A 17,354-nucleotide genomic window follows, 5' to 3' on the forward strand; every position below is an offset into this window, starting at 1 on the left:
GTCAGTCAACAAAATAGCCTACGTCCCCCCTCTCTGCCTACTTGTGATCTGTCAAATAAATAAAATCTTTAAAAAAAAAAAGTTGTTTCTCAATAGAAAATTGGGGGGGCAATGCTGCCTGGGCAGCTCAGGTCCCGATGCTCTCCCGGTCCTGGGATCACACCCAGCATCAGGCTCTGCACTCAATGGGGAGTCTGCTTGTCTCTCTCCCTCTAATCATCCTAACACTTATGCTGTAAGCATTTAAAAAAAGGGGGGGGCAGCTAAATTTTGACCACATAAATGAAGACATCAACACAGACACCCCCAACAACTAAATAAGCCAATGATAATTACACTGTCGTCACTGCTACAGTATTATCTTGCTTCCAAGTACACAGAAAGTATCCAAGACCAACTGGGTGGCTCAGAGAGTCCTTCAGCTCATGATCGCTGAGACCCAGGATACAGCCTCTTGCATGATGAGGAGTTTGCTTCACCCTCTGCCCCTTCCTCTCTTCTGTGCTCCTCACACTCATGTAAATATGAAAAATCTTTGAAGAAAAAAAAAGTGTTCAGGTGGTAATAGGTTATCCTTTTGGAAACAGGACCAGGGCTTGAATATAGTTTATACTGCTGTCTCATTCCCAGTGGGAACTTTTGCTTTTCTAAAAACACAAGGGGCACCTGGGTGGCTCAGTGGGTTAAAGCCACTGCCTTCGGCTCAGGTCATGATCCCAGGGTCCTGGGAGCAAGCCCCACATCAGGCTCATTGCTCAGCGGGGAGCGTAGCGTACTTCCTCCTCTCTCTGCCTACTTGTGATCTCTGCCTGTCAAATAAATAAAATCTTAAAAAAAAAAAAAAAAAGCACACAACAAAGGTGTCAATACCATCAATGTTTCTTTGTGACCTATCAGATACATATCCCTCATTCAGTTTTAAGGCTTCATAATACTATCTAGAGATTCCAAGCTGGGAAGGTAGCACTTAAAACTTCAAACAGAACAGTTTCACATTTGTTCTGAAATCTCACTCTTTCCAACTTTCATTCAGTTGCTGCACTTGGGTTTGATGCTCTTTGCTACGCTTAACCTCAGAGTTCCTTAATCAGTTGCTTCAAGGAGCTCCATTCCCTAATATAGCTGCGCCTTAAATTCACTTCCTTAGTCAACACCTCCGCTAACACCTACACCAGCATTTACTTGTTGAAAACCCACGATGGTTAAAAACTTCTGGAGAATCCAAAATGATAGTGAACACTGGAGCCAAAGACTGTGCAGTTGGCATGGACAGTGGCGCATGGACCATTAGCACTTCCCAGTGAAGAGCACAAGAGAACAGATGCAGGACCAAGAGTGAAGAGGAGGAGGACAAGCGGGGAGGGGAGAAGAGACGTGGCTGGACAGCAAAGAACAGATGCTGCGCAGGCTTTTAAGTCAAGTTGTCTTAAAGCAGTAAGGAGTCACTGAAGATTCTGAAACAAGGAAGCCATCAGAATTAGGTTAGTACATTGAATTGTCGTCCACATGACCAGTCCCAGCCAACGGCTAGATTTCCATCTACGAACTTCAGCTGACCCCAAATTCCAAGAGCCAGAGAAGGGATCGCAGCTACCGACCAGTAAGTCAATACAATCAGGCTACACTAGTAGTAGACTGTTTGGAACTAAGGGAGTGAGTACAAAAGATCAGAATTGGGGATGTTTATTACTTAAGTAATCTCTAGACCCAACATGGGGCTCAAACTCTCACTTAAGATCAAGTAGAGTTTGCATGCTCTAAGCCAGCCAAGGGCCTCCTTCAGAACTTAAGACTAAATTCTAGCTTTGTCACTTCCTAGCTACGAGACCTTCAGGTGATTTCTGCAATCTTTTAGATTTAAGAATTTAAGTCAGTAACTGCAGAGTCTTTGTGCTATGCACATTCATTCAGATCTGTCCATCTGTCTTTCCACATCTTTCCTCTGCCCTGCCAGACTGCATTTGTTCAGTACAAGAAGAAGTACACATGGGGGCACCCAGGTGGCTCAGTGGGTTAAGCCTCTGCCTTCAGCTCAGGTCATGATCTCAGGATTCCTGGGATCCAGCCCAGCACCAGGCTTCTTTGCTCAGTGGGGAGCCTGCTTCCCCCCCCCCACTGCTGCCCCACCTACTAATGATCTGTCAAGTAAGTAAAAATCCTAAAAGAATAAGGAAGAGATTCACATGAACAAATCAGCTAAGAAAGATTAAGGCAAGACACCTAGATCTCATGCCGCAAGATTTTGTAAATAACTGTGGAGTAACAGAGCCAGAATACAACATTTTTGGGCACTATCCCTGACAAAGTACATATATGTAAGAGAGCTACATCATGGAACTGGTTCTATGTGAAAACTGAGAAAAAGAACTACCCAGCAATGAAATGCATTCCTGGGGTCCAAGACTAGCAACACTGAGTGAGTTCAAGCAGACACAGAATCACAGAAACCCTAGAATCAACAGAAAACACTAGAATACAAGCCCTCATTAGTTACTGCCAAAAACTAAGCATTGTTTCACATGTTGTTTGGTATGTATGCTCTTGTGTTTTCCGTTTATTTTTCTTGCCTTTTATGCCTCAGTGGTATGAACACTATTGGTATATCCACAATAGAGTACAATCCATGCAGCAAAATCCCTCCTTGTCAACATGGGTGCCTGGGGGGCTCAATTGGCTGGGCAACTGCTCAGGTCATGATCCCTGGTATCCGATCAGATCAAGTCCCACATCGGGCTCCCAGCTCCATGGGGAGTCTGCTTCTCCCTCTGACCTCCTCTCATGCTCTCTCTGTCTCTCTCTTAAATAAGTAAAATCTTTAAAAAAAAAAAAAAAATTAACATTTAAGGTTTTTTTCTCCCTGAAGATTTTACTTATTTGACAGAAAAAGGAAACACAAGCAGGGGGAGGAAAGGGAGAAGCGGGCTCCCCACCAAGCAGGGAGCAGGACCCAAGGCACCTAACAACTGAGCCACCCAGGTACCCTACAACACTAAGTTTTAACAGAAAATGGATAAAAAAAAGGCAAGCCTCTCCCAAGAATTTCACAGCCAAAGGAAACAAATCAAAATTGTTTTTGTTTTTCAATGGCAAGAGCAAACCACCAACCAAATCTTGATGCCATTGCCTAGACTGAAGCATCCTTTGGTGAAAGGGCCATGTGACTTTTTTTTTTTTTTTAAGATTTTATTTACTTGACAGAGATCACAAGCAGGCAAAGAAGTGGGCAGAGAAAGAGAGAGGAAGGGAAGCAGGCTCCCAGCAGGGCAGAGAGCCCAATTTGGGGCTCGATCCCAGGACCCTGGGATCACGACCTAAGCCGAAGGCAGAGGCTTTAACCCACTGAGCCATCCAGGCACCCCCCACCAAGTGACTTTTTAATAAAAATTTATTTTATAGAGAGGGACAGGGGCAGGAGGGAGAGACCATCTCAAGGCAACTCCCCACTGAGCTTGGGGCTAGGTACTGGAGCTAGGTATGGCAGGGACTCCAGACCTGAGCCAAATCCAGAGTTGGTAACCCTGGTGCCCTTGTCTGGGGCCCTGTGATTTCTAAGATTCCTTCCACCTTGAATCTGACTTCCAGGGAGCCTGGGTGTTCAGTGGGTTAAGCATCTGCCTTGGCTCAGGTCACGATCTCACCAGAGGGGGGCATCCTGCTTCTCCCTGACCCTCCCCCTCCTGCTCTCACTTGATGCCCTCTCCCATATGAGTATCTTTTGACTCCAGACATTGTCCAGTAATGAAGACCAATATCATCAACTAGAATCTCCTACTGCTGTACCTCCTGGAAAACTAAGCATGTTTGCCGAACTATATTACAAAGCATCCTAATAGTAGCTTTTTAAGGGTACAACAGAAGCAAAAATACCCTGAAGTACCTCTAGGCATCATGACAACCTGCCTGGCATTTACTGGAAATTACAGAACGCTAACGAATGTAGCATTCACCACTTCACTGGCTATGGCATTTCTTACTTTGCTTCGGAATTTTCTCACGAGTTCACCTACCATTCTTTATACTAGACTGCTAATTCCTGGTGGCTGAGGACCAAGGTTTACCCCCCTTTTTATCTCCTATTAATACCTATACAAGTAATAGTTCACATATTTTTTTTACTTTAAAGACACATAGGTCTCCTGGCAAATCAGAATACCAGCAGCAAATTAAGTTTTATAATGGGCTTTTTCAGTGCCACCCCTTCAAAAAAAAAAAAAAATCACCTATGTGGTTTCCAAGTAATAAACTTCACTATGGGTATATCACAGCAATTGGGAGTAATTTCCTTTATTTTTTTTCAACTATACCGAATACACCTGAAAAAAATGAGGGGCGCCTGGGTGGCTCAGTCCCTAAGTCTGGTCATGATCCCAGCAGCCAGCCAGGAAGCCTACTTCTCCCTCCCCAACTCCCACTGCTTCTGTTCCCTCTCCGTGTCTCTGTCAAATAAAATCTTTAAGAACAGAAAAACTGAAATGAAAAATGCTCATTCTTGGGGGTTATTTCACCTGTTCATCCACCACTGTAGAACTCTCATAAAGCAGTGCCTTAAATCCAAAATTACGCTTCCGAAGTGTTATTTTAACCCCACACTCTCAAAGAAACTAAATGCAGTAGTTCGGAATATCCCTCCAATTAAAAAACATGAAAAATAGCCTGGTGGGGGCAGCATAATACAGCTCCTTGGGAAAGGTATACGTAGTTACTCAGTTTTTAAGCAACTGACAAGACACAGTGAGAATTCTGAGAAATATAAAGAAAATAAAAACCAGTGAGAAAGTATGGATTGAGCAATTAAAAAAACCTGTCGTCCAAACAACTTCTGAGAGCATTATGTCCTATGTCCTAAGTCTAAGAAAAAAGCCTTAAACCACTAAACAGAAAGCAGAAACACAAAATATATCCCTACCTTTGAATTCTCCTGAGGGATATTTTGCTATCAAATACACTGAAAATACTTATAATGGGTTTTTGCATTCATCCAAGACCTTCATCCCTCGTTGAAGGCGCTAATGCTTATTTAGTAACTGAATGAGGTAGTCCCCAAGACAGATCACTAAGTCCTTTGCCAGGACAAAGCGCCTATTAAGAGTGGGTAATTTTCAGGTGTGGGCTTACCACCAACTTAAGCATTTATTAAGTAGAGATAAAAAACAAAACAGGGCCCCTGCTCTCAGAAAGCTCAAGTTCTACAATACAAGATACCGTACATGATATTCCCCGCCTCAAAAGGAAATTTTTAAATAGATCATGTTGGGGGGTGCCTGGGTGGTTCAGTTGTTAAGCATCTTCCGTCTACTCAGGTCATGATCCCAAAATCCTGGGATCCAGCCCTGCCATCAAGCTCCCTTCTCAGCGGGAATCCTGCTTCTTCTCCCACTCCCCCTCCCCCTGCTTGTGTTCCCTCTCAGTCTGTCAATAAAGTAAACACACACACACACACACACAGATCATGTTGGTACCTAAATCTGAAAACAATATCTAGTATTAAAATCTAAGACATACAAAATACTTCTAGAAAATTAACTTTTTCACTAAAAAGTTAGAAATGTTAAAAAAAAAAAAAAAAGCTAGTACATCTAAGCCTGTATTAGATTACTGCGCTATGTGAATTTTTTAAATACATAAACCTACTGGTTTATGGGCAAATAATTCCCTCCATTCCAGGAAAAATCTACAATCCTGCATTTACTCGAAGATGCTAAAGGCAACCAAAGAGGAATGCTTAGTCTGGTAAGCTCTTCTGAATTCTGATTATACTGCTAAAACAAACAAACAAAACAAAACAAAAACCCCAGAAACATGGCAAAAGTGTCTAATGTAAAGTGACAATGAATTCTGTGCACGGCTGTGAAGTTAAGTTCAAGTTACAGCTACAAGATACAAACGGGTAAGAGATACAAATGGGTAAGAATGATTAATACCAGGTTATGATGGGTGTTCAAGGCTAGACTATATCGAAAGTGGAAAGGATAGATTAAAAAATCAAGGCTTTGTATGGCGTTCTTGAAAGCACTCAGATGTTCAAGGAACCTTATTTTCAGCACACAAAGGCAGATATATTCTAACTGGTTTCATGGACAGCAATTTTGAAAATCCTTAAGATACTGCACACTCCATTCATTTTTAGGATCTACAAACCACTGATGAGAAGCTACCTAAAATAAACTTTTATCCTTCATCCCGCTACTGGAAGTAAGCTTAATTAAGATTATTCAAGCCTTAGAAGTATTTCCTGAACAAAATACTGCATCACTGTTAATACTACAGAATTCTATATACTACGAATTCTTAGGTGTTGCATGGAAAATTCACAAACCCCCATGAAAACCGGGGTTCCAGTTGCATTTTCCTCAACTGGTAGAAAAAGAAAAGCTTCCAGTCGCTAATGATCACTTCAAAAAGAATCAAAGTAATCAAAGTGTAGCATCCAATTCAATGCACTCATCCTGTATGTACAGCTTGATCATTTTTACACGCGTACACACGTACCTATAACCGCCATCCACTGGATTTTTCAAATACTTGCATCTGACATACCAAACCCAAACAAAACCGCTCTCCCCGAGTAGAGCAGCTCTTTGATTCCCTCTTTAGAAAAAGGAAAGATGCATGTATTTCGGAGAGAGTATCTTCTCCGCGGGGGAACGGCAGCTCCTAATTTAGGGCGGAGAAGACCCCCAACTAGACACTCGGTTCTAAGACAAAGCTCAGAACCGCCAACCTCGATAAACATACAAAGAAAAAATAACAAAAGCTACGGGTGGGGGGCGGGGGCGGAGAGACGCGCGCAGTCGTTACTAACGGATGACACGGCGCCGAGGTGGGCCACCTCGCCCGCGCCCGGCGGCCCCGGTCCCCGGCCCCGCAGGGCTGCGGGAGACTGGCTGCACGCTACTACACGCAGCCCCCTCCCCGCACCCGCGGAGCCGCAGCAGGGACTGCGGGATCGGGCGACAATGAAAAGGAGGGAGGAGTCAGCCCACCTTTCCCTCTGCGCGGCGCTCCGCTCTGCGGGCGCGGGGAGGCCGGCGAGCCGTGCGGCGGCGGAGCTGCGCGCGCTCGAGCCCGCGGCGGCCGGCGGGGGTTGACGCAGGGCGGGCAGGGCGGGCCCGGCAGGCGCGGCGGGCCGGGGCGGCCAAACGCCGCTCTCCTCCTCCCCGCTCCGCCCGCCCGCCCCTTCCTCTGCGCCCTCTCCGCCCTCTCCGCAGCCTCGGCCCCCTCCCCGCGCCGGCGCCGGGCCGCGCAGCGTCTCACCTGCAGGTGACCTGTTTAGTCCAGCCGCCGCCGCTGCCGTCGCTGCCGCCTCCCCCTCCCCCCGCCCCCGAGGACGGGGAGGTGACTGTGGGGATAGGGGTGGGGGAGGCCGCTGCCACCGCCGCCGCTGCCGCTCCTGCTCCTGATGTTGTGGCTGTTGTTCCGGGAGCTGCAGCCTCCGCCATTACTGTTTATCCCACACAGCAATGGCCCCGGAACTTCCGGGATCACATAGTTCCGGTCCGGCTGCGGGAGAGGGCGGCGAGGCGAGGCGAGGGGAGGGGAGGGGAAGGAGACTGGGGCGCCCGCTCGCTCCCCTCGGCTCCGCGTAGCGTCTCCGAGCGCTCTCGCCGCTCGAACTGCGAGGGAGAGCCGCAGCGTCCGCGGCCCGCCCCCCGCCCCCCGCCCCCCTGATTGGCGGACGGGACAGCCCCGCCCCCAGGGGCGGAGCAGGGGGGGCCGGGCTCCGCCGACTGGGTCCGCCCTCGCTACACCGCCCCCCCACCCCGCCGCGTCCCTCCAACACACCAGGATGCTCCTATGTGCAATGAAGTCAGTCTTAAAGTGTGCCAACCCTCTGCGAGCAGAGGCTGCTGCAGCGGAGGACGGGACTGGAGGACCGGGGTTGGAATCCAGACTGTCCCTTTCACTTACTGACTCTACCAACTGTTAGCTGAACGACCTGGGAATACATACCCGTTCCTGAGCCTGTTTCTTCACCTCCAATGGGATGCTAGCAGGCCCTCTCCCCCGCACAGCATTGCTGTGACGATTATGGGACATGCATAGGACAGCAGTCACTGAGCCTAGTGCTTAGTGCATAGTCAACACTTAACTTTTTTCCCTCCAGTCAGGGTGTTCTCAATTTTTTTTTTTTTAAAGAATTTATTTGACAGAGATCACAAGTAGGCAGAGAGGCAGGCAGAGAGAGAGGGGACACTGGGATCATGACCCGAGCAGAAGGCAGTGGCTTAACCCACTGAGCCACCCAGGCGCCCCCAGGGTGTTCTCAATCTTAAACCCAGGAGACTAGCAGGGTAGCCAAGCACAGATCTGGGGTCAATCTGTCTCCCCAATCTCCCTGTTTTTCCCATTCCTGGCTATGTGCCTTTGGAGCAAGTTAATTTACCTCTTAGTGTTGTTACTCCTTTTTCTACCTGTAGGTAAGTAACAGTAACATATTATTTGAACCCACAGAAAACACTGTCCTTTCACACTACAGTTGATACAGAACACACAGTAACAAGAGGTGTCGGGAATACCCCAAGCTTAGAGCCACTTGTAAAACTGAAAATTCGAATGTATATAATCCTATTTCCCCATCCATGTCCACTGTCCTCTGAAATACTGCCTCTTTAAATCCTGTTTTTCATAATAAGCCCTTGATGTTCTTTCTTTCGTCTTCCTTATGAGTGAAAATCCTCCCCACTGGCTATCAGACCATGATGTACCTTACAGACATCGAACAAGGACAGTGACAAAGTCAACAGAAAACAATGTTTCTCCCCAAGGCCACACCAGGGCTGCAAAACTTAATCCCTTTTTTCAGTACTTTTTTTTTTTTTTTTAAACATTTCTTTTTTTTTTTAATTTTATTTATTTATTTGACAGAGAGAAATCACAAGTAGATAGAGAGGCAGGCAGAGAGAGAGAGAGAGAGGGAAGCAGGCTCCCTGCTGAGCAGAGAGCCCGATGCGGGACTCGATCCCAGGACCCTGAGATCATGACCTGAGCCGAAGGCAGCGGCTTAACCCACTGAGCCACCCAGGCGCCCCAGTACTTTTTTTTTTTAAGATTTTATTTATTCATTTGATAGATCACAAGTAAGCAGAGAGGCAGGCAGAGAGAGTGGGGGAAGCAGGCTCCCCGCCGAGCAGAGAACCCAACGCGGGGCTCCATCCCAGGACCCTGAGATCATGAACCGAGCGGAAGGCAGAGGCTTCTTCACCCACTGAGCCACCCAGGTACCCCTCAGTAACAGTTTTTAAAGTCAGTCTTCCCAGTCCACTTCATAGCTCCCTACAACCTCCTGAAAAACTAAGTATCACAGAGATGCCCAGTTCCTGAACTGCCTCAGGACAGTAAAATCCACAGCTGGTTCCTCTTCTGCTGGTCGCTACAAGCCAGCTTCAACCTGCAAGAGGCCCCTCCCTACTGTCCTTCCACGTCACCCCCACCGTTTCTTAGCCGCAGTGTGTTCTGCTGCAGCAAGTTCATAACTTAACTGTGGGACTGCAAGTATATTGCCAAAAGTCTCTGTTGAGTTTTACCAGGTCAAGTTAATCATGGGATTTTTCTTTTTACGAAGTTGACATCGCGAGGGGCGCCCGGGTGGCTCAGTAAAGCCTCTGCCATCAGTTCAGGTCATGATCCCAGGGTCCTCGGATTGAGCCCCAAATTGGGCTCTCTGCTCAGCAGGGAGCCTGCTTCCTCCTCTCTGCCTGCTGCTCTGCCTACTTGTGATCTCTGTCAAATAAATGAATGAAATCTTTAAAGAAAAAAAGTGGACAGTGCGAGAAAACACAAGCAGGGTTGGTAAACAGCAGAGGGAGAAGCAGCAGCTTCCAAACCACTTAGCGAGGACCCTGGGATCATGATCTGAGCCCAAGGCAGATAGATGCTTTACCATCTGAGCCACCCAGGGGCCCCAACAATGTGCTTTTTAAAAAGGAAGGTGGGGGAGGGGCACCTAGCTGGTTCACTAGGGAAGGCAGCACTTGATCTATAGATCCTCACTTCCACACTGGGCATAAAGCTTGCATTTTTTAAAGAAAGAAAGGTGGGGAGGTAGGGGAAGCATGCAATTTAAGAGGGTTGCCTGGTCACCTACTCCCCAAGCTCACTGCTGAATATGCTTTTCCCTCTCCAAAATAAAACCTTTTTTTTTTTTTAAGAAGATTTTATTTATTTGAGAGAGAGAGACACTGAGAGAGAGCATGAGCGAGGAGAAGCAGTCAGAGGGAGAAGCAGACTCCCCATGGAGCTGGGAGCCTGATGTGGGATTCGATCCTCGGACTTCAGGATCATGACCTGAGCTGAAGGCAGTCGTCTAACCAACTGAGCCACCCAGGCATCCCTCCAAAATAAAATCTTAAAAGAAAAAAAAAATAGTCACTTAAATTTGAGTCATTCCTCTATTTTAGGGAAATCCTCTTGTAAATCACGGGATATGTTTTGTCTCCATATTGCTGTCCTCACCTGGAAACATTAGTGCCTAGCTCAGAGCCCTCAGTGGAATCATACAGGATCATGTTAAGATCTGAGCCTCAGGGGCACCTGGGTGGCTCAGTGGGTTAAGTAAGCCTCTGCCTTCAGCTCAGGTCAGTCATCTCAGGGACCTAGGATCGAGCCCCCCATCGCATTTGGCCGTCTGCTCATCAGGGAGCCTGCTCCCCCCAACCCGTCTCTGCCTGCCTGCCTCTCTGTCTACTTGTGATTTCTGTGACAAATAAACAAAATCTTAAAAAAAAAAAAAAAAAAAAAAAAATCTGAGCCTCAGTAAACACACCTGGAAAGGCCCTGGGGCAACATAACTTCAGAATAATCCAGACTTGGTCTGGAGGTCCTATGATGGGAGGATGGAACCCAGGGCTGTCGCCAAGGTCACATGTGCCCATACAAGTTCAGTCCTCAATTTCTGATCTCCCTGCTCAACACAGCAACAACCAGAGTGAAAGTGTCATTCTCTGCTCAAAGTCCTCCATATCCATAAAAGCAGGGTTCCAATCAGGGTCGGTCAGTCTGTCCTTGGCAAAGAATAATGGAAGAAATTCTCTCCGGTAAACTACGCCTTGGCTCACCATCCATACCAACAGAATAACGATGTTTTATTATTTCAGGAAACAAACTAGAATCATCTGTTTTTGATTCCTGGGAGAAAATTTCAGCCCAAGTGCAATTCATGCATTTCTTCACTCAAGAAGTTACTGATCATTTAACTTTGCTATACCAAATAGCCAGGTTCTTTAATTGTAGGAGCCAAGACCATCCTGTGTGGTCTGATGTGATGGCACCAAGAACCACCTCAGATTATGAATGCATTGTTAAATGCCAAGGTCCAGATCGAAATGACCACAGGCTGGGGAGGACTCCCTTGAGAGCCCTCACTCTATCCACCTCCACGGACTGGGCATCAAGACCAGTTTAAGAACCCTTGGCAGACACAAGGTAAGGAGAGAAAGGATTTCTTCCCAAGGAAAGGCATGGTGGGTATTCTCCTCCACTATTCTGCAAGAAGCTGTAGTGAGATGATCCTATCCATTAAAACAAAAATGTTTCATGGCTTGACAGGGAGGGTACAGTCAACTGGTCAGAGAAACAGAAGCTTCAAGTCAGACATGAGCAGAAAAGCCCTGTGACAGGAATCGTATCAACTTTAGTGCGTGAACCCAGTAGTTGTGACACAGAGCAAGTTACTGCCTGTTTCCTCGTGGGTGGAAATACCTCCATGGATATATTAATACATATACTGTTCCAAGGACAGTCACTGGCCTTAGTAAGGGCTAGTATTTGCTACTGTTTCCATTCATGGGGGCATACGACTTTTTTGGCATGGGATATACTTACACTTAAAATGATTCAACAGGAGCGGGGTGGGGAGGGGGTTGCGGGGGGGCTCAGTGGGTTGAGCCTCCCTTCAGCTCAGGTAACAATCCCAGGACTCAAGAGATCACGCCCCCCCATTCTCAGCACAGCAGGGAGTCTGCTTCCCCCCACTTCTCTCTGCCTGCCTCTCTGCCTACTTATGATCTCTGTCCAATAAATAAAATCTTATAAAAAAAAGATTCACTGTATGGGGCACCTGGGTGGCTCAGTTCGTTAAGCAACTGCCCTTGGCTCAGGTCATGATCTCTGAGTCCTGAAACAGGCTCCCAGCTCCTTAGGAGTCTGCTTCTCCCCCTGACCCTCCCCTCTCACACTCATTCTCTTTCTCAAATAAAAAATCAAATCTTGAAAACATTTTTGAAAATAAAGATTGACTGAACTTCAGATCTCACAAGGCCTCCTTTACTTAAGGGGACAACCGCAGGACGCTGGCAGGCCAGGTTGGAGGGGAAGGGGACTAAGTAAGAGGGTCCTGACCTTCATGTAGGAGGCACATCAAAATAGGAGCCAGGAGTGAGAGACCCCCAGGGACAGCGCATCCAGGAGACTAGTAACAGGAATCTCGTCTCTGCTGGAGGTCTAGGCTTCTTACTGGATTTTGTCTTACTTATTTTGGTCTGATGGACTTGTCCTCTTAGGCATCTGGGCAGGGCCAGGCATCCTTCATTAGTTACTCAATCCCGGAAGCCAAGGGTCTTGGCAGCACGTGGTCTTGGAGAGCACTTAGGAAAACCCTGCCCAGTCAATCACACACACAGAAGTTACTGGATGTACAGGAAACATCCAAGGATACCAGTTAACTTTACCCTTTATGTATGCCATTTGCATTACAAGGCATGTGTAGAGAGGGGTGAAGGTGCAGCCCCAAACAAATAAGTTGGAAAAGTTGGGGAACCTGGGGGCTCAGTTAGCTTAGTCCTGGGGCTCTCTGCTCAATGGTGAGTCTGCGTCTCCTGTTCCACCTGCTGATCGCTCTTAAGTAAGTGTATCTTAAAAACAAACGATCAGGGGCGCCTGGGTGGCTCAGTGGGTTAAGCCGCTGCCTTCGGCTCAGGTCATGATCTCAGGGTCCTGGGATCGAGTCCCGCATCGGGCTCTCTCCTCGGCAGGGAGCCTGCTTCCTCCTCTCTCTCTGCCTGCCTCTCTGCCTACTTGTGATCTCTCTCTGTTAAATAAATAAAAAAAAATCTAAAAAAAAAAAAAAAAAAAAAAAAAAAAAACAAACGATCAAACAAAAACCGGGACACCTGGATGGGCAGTCCTTAAATGTCTGCCTTTGGCTCTGGTTGTGATCCCAGAGTCCTGGGCTCCGTCAGCATTGGGCTCCCTGCTCAGTGTGAAGCCTGCTTCCTCTCTCCCACTCCCCCTGCTTGTGTTCCCTCTCTCCTGTGTCGCTCTCTAGTCAAACAGAATCTTTAAAACAAAACGAAAAGCTGGGGAAGGAGCACAAAGAGAAAAAAAAAGATTTTCCCCCATGGTCTCAAAACTTTTTCCTACCTTCTCTATCGTGAGCCTCCCAACAGGCTTTTGCAGTAGGACAAGCACAAGGACTTTGCCCCTTTACATCTAACAAGATAAGGTGCAGACACAGTGTTACTCTGCAGGATCACACAGCCACACACCCACCCCCTTAGAGAGCTCAAGGCAGTTGAGCCTGTGGTCCGGTGCTCCCTCCTCCCCCCTGGGGGGGGGGGGCTGTTGCTGGCAATCTGGGCCCTGCCTAAATGGGGCTTTTCATTTGAAAGGGGGACCTGCAGACCAGACACAATCATGCTTGTCCCTCTGTGGGGGAGGAATCAAGAATGAGACAGGTCTGATACAAACTTTGAAAACTTTAGCCTGGCAGTAAGCAGGGCTACTACTCTTGTGGTATTTTTCTTCCAGGCAGGATTTAAGTTAAAAAGATTTGAAAGCGCCCATGCAGGCATAAATCGTGGGTAGGGTGCCAGGAAGAGAATTTCTAGCAGACTCCCTACTGAGCAGGAGCCTGATGCAGGGGGATCCATCTTCTGACCCTGACATCAGGACCTGAGCAGAAACCAACAGTCCCAACAGTTCAATCACGATGCCACCCCGGGTCCCTCCAAAGCGGATTTAAAGAAAGATTTGGGGGACGCCTGGGTGGCTCAGTTGGTTAAGTGGCTCCCTTCGGCTCAGGTCATGGTCCCACATCGGGCTCCTTGCTCCACAGGGAGCCTGCTTCTCCCTCTGACTCTGCCTGCCACTCTGTCTGCCTGTGCTTCCTGTCTCTCTCTCTGACAAATAAATAAATAAAATCTTTAAAAAAAAAAAAAAGAAAGATTTGGACCCTGTAAAAAATAGCTGAGAAAAGTTCATTATTCTCAGGCCTGTGACTCCCCCTGACTTTTAAGTATTCCCTTCCACAATTTTTAGTTGACTTGTCCATTTAAAAAAAAAGATTTGACAGGGATCACAAGCAGGCAGAGAGGCAGGCAGAAAGAGAGGAAGGGAAGCAGGCTCCTGGCTGAGCAGAGAGCCCAATGCGGGGCTCGATCCCAGGACCTTGAAATCACAACCTGAGCCGAAGGCAGGCAGCGGCTTTAACCCACTGAGCCACCCAGGCACCCCACCTCCCATAATTTGTAAAATTGTAGCAAATACTGTTGTTAATTTGTGGTCTGCATAAATTTCTCCAACAATGCACTCACCTGACAAGTATTTGTGAAGTAGAAAGAACAAAGATTCTCTGACCACATCCAAAAGCTCTCCTGAACTTTTCCTGTAGGCTTCCATTTCTGGAACTCCATTTTCATCTCCTCATTGTCTGATTTCAGCAAGAATCCTGGCCAACTGCTTTAGCCAGAACCCTCCACACCCTCCATATCTGATCTGGTTCACCTAATACCATCCCCTCAAGCCGGAAAGGACTTCAACCACCTCCATTTTGACCTCAGTTTACTTTCTGATTCAAGTTTTCCTTTCCAGCTCAGCTCTCAACTCCGTCAACAAACCTTGCTGTTGGTGATGCGTCCCCCACGGGAACGAAAACTGCCCTGAGCCGTTGAAATCTACAGGATTGAGCCCAACGTAATGATCAACCTGATCTTTACCGATAGACCACAGGCAGCTCCCCACCCATCTCTGCCCCGTATTCTTTAAATAAATCTGGAATTGGGTAGACTAAAACTCGTTATCTCAGGGTAGGATCCAAGCCTCATACTGGACAGAGAGCCTATTTAAAAAACAAAACACCAGAAGTATTTCCAGCACTCGAAGCCTGCCATCTTGGAGGGGTCAGTCTGCCATCCTCCCGGTGGTGGCCTTCCTGAGATTGAACCCTTTGTTTCACCATCACGGTCTGCCTTTGGGGTTTTGGCAGCAACTGGGAGGCTAACCTGGTCTGTTTGGAACCCCTGGAGCCAAGTCCTTGGTCACCCCCAGTCCTGCCTACAGTGAGGTCTCATCACCCGTCTTGCCTTCAGAAGAGTTCTGTTAGAGGTCAGTTTAGCCGACGTGCCTTCACGACCCCGTTTTTCCTTAATTTCCCATCCGCTGAATGCCCCAACCCACCCCTACTTCACTCCTTGGCTTTCAATTCCCGAATGCCCAAGCCCTATTTGAAGCAGAGGCCGATCAACCTCCCCCACCCACGCCGCACACTCCCCCTGCCCCACTTACATTTAAGTAAATTTTCATACTCATCTTTAAGTTGGTCTCCCCATGCTTTCAATCGCCGCTACAGTTCTTTTACAAGATGTTATTTTCTTTAACAGCTATCAGGTGAAAACGTCACCAGCTAGGCCCCAAGACCTGGCCTTTACCACCGCCTGTTTGAACTAACCTTTGCCTTACATTTTCCCGGAGCTCCTCTTCCCGGCTTCCCCCTTAATGCAGGCTAAACGAAACCCAAAACCATCCCCAGGTGACGGGGATGGCCGGGACAAAATCTCCCACCGGCCCAGACCACCCAGCCCGAACTAGAGCTCATTGGCGCCTGCACCAATGGGACCATAGATAGTGTGACCTCCTGAATGACCCACAATCTTCCCTCCTAAGGCTAGTAACATCTCCGCCCCGAGGGGGGCCTCAGCCTCACAGAACACACTGCAGACGGAGGCAACTTCCCTGAGGGTGCATGTGCGACCCTCCTGCCCGCCTCTCCTCTACGTACTAGGACCGGGGGACAGCCTCCCCTTTCTAAATATATTCCTCTGAGCCCTACACAAAAGGACTACTCACCCTTTCCCGGGGAGTCCCATCTCTGGAAGCCATTCTCCATCAACTCCTCGTTTGCTGAAAATGAGTTTTCTTTGTGCGGCGGCTCAACCTGGTCGTTTCTGACTCAGCAAGGAATGCGCTTAACTCTTCCTCCCGTTCCTTTTCCCCTGACCTCCCAGCCCATCCCCCCATAGCCCTACTGCTTTTTCATTTGTCTGTGGAACCTTCCAGATGTATCTAATGCACGTTCAAATACCTTGTCTGCGTACTTCCTCCTCTTGAAAAGAAAACTAGGGGCGGGCTATACACCTGGACCCCACAGCCTTTTAACAAGCAGCGTATTTGAAACTCTTTCTATGATCAGAACCTAAAGGGCATCTCCATTACTTTGCATACTTTGATTATTTCCTGCTGGGGGGATATACCCCATCGTTTGTGGTTGGTCCCATCAAGAACTGGTTTTGAATTCTTTGTAACGAGCAGTACTTCCATCACATTTTATGTACGGTATCTCGCACATGAGGGATTGTCTGTAGGGTAAACTAGAACTGGTATTACTAGGTCCACAAGTATGGGTATTTGTCATGCTAATGGATGTTATGAAACCGTCTCATACAGACTGTTCCCATATCTAGTCTCACCAACAAAGCCTATATAACACATGAACACATTTGCAAACGCCTCAATGTTCCCACAAGCTACCAAATTTTTGGCTATTTGCCAATCCGATGAGGAAAAGAACAGTTCAGTACAAGAATGTTCTTTTCCTCAAGATTTTGTTAGGTCACTTTTACACCCATCAGGAGGCTCGAACTTGCAACCCTGAAATCAATAGTCACATGCTCCACCGACTGAACCAGCCAGATATCCCTTTTCTTTTTCAGGAATGATCTCCCACGTAGTAATTTTAGAATCTGGTTCTGTAGTTATCAAATCCTCTTAGTCTTATTTTTAACGTCCAACTTTAGGAAGGCACCTTCCTCCCCCCTCTAAACACAATTTTTGCAAACTCTTTCTCTTCAGCATTTTAGGTCAATACCTGACTCAGATTAGGGGACCGACCAGAATACTTTAATTAGAGTAAACAAGTGACTAGACAAAAATCAGCGAAGGACACGACACGGCTATGAATGAGGCAAATTTAGATCAGTGGGGCCTTACCTTACCTCCCAATTTCTTTCGTGCTTCTGATGTAGTTTGGTGTGGTGGAGCTCGCAACTGATAGCCAAGAAAATTCCTCAGATGTACTCGGGGCCAAAATCGTTGTCTCACCACAGCAAACACAGAGGACACGCGGGCATAAAAGTCACTGCTCT

The 17,354-nt window shown here is 47.4% G+C and overlaps 1 protein-coding gene across 3 annotated transcripts in view; it reads right to left on the bottom strand.

Moving 5' to 3' along the window:
- MKRN1 (makorin ring finger protein 1) overlaps positions 1 to 17,344 on the bottom strand; it is a 34,813-nt gene extending 17,469 nt beyond the window's left edge. Inside the window, exon 1 of one of the 3 annotated variants that reach the window (XM_059172040.1) lies at positions 17,205 to 17,344. Coding sequence is in view for 2 of the 3 variants with exons in the window: in XM_059172039.1 (XP_059028022.1) it covers positions 7,255 to 7,439 (185 nt within the window). In the remaining variant the exon portion in view is untranslated. Of the gene's footprint in view, positions 1 to 7,254; positions 7,619 to 17,204 lie in introns of those variants that run through there. The other 2 variants (XM_059172039.1, XM_059172038.1) reach the window with 2 other exon arrangements.
- Between the last annotated feature and the right edge of the window lie 10 nt (positions 17,345 to 17,354).

The sequence above is a fragment of the Mustela lutreola genome, chromosome 4, assembly GCF_030435805.1.
Source record: "Mustela lutreola isolate mMusLut2 chromosome 4, mMusLut2.pri, whole genome shotgun sequence".
NCBI classification, from domain to species: domain Eukaryota; kingdom Metazoa; phylum Chordata; class Mammalia; order Carnivora; family Mustelidae; genus Mustela; species Mustela lutreola.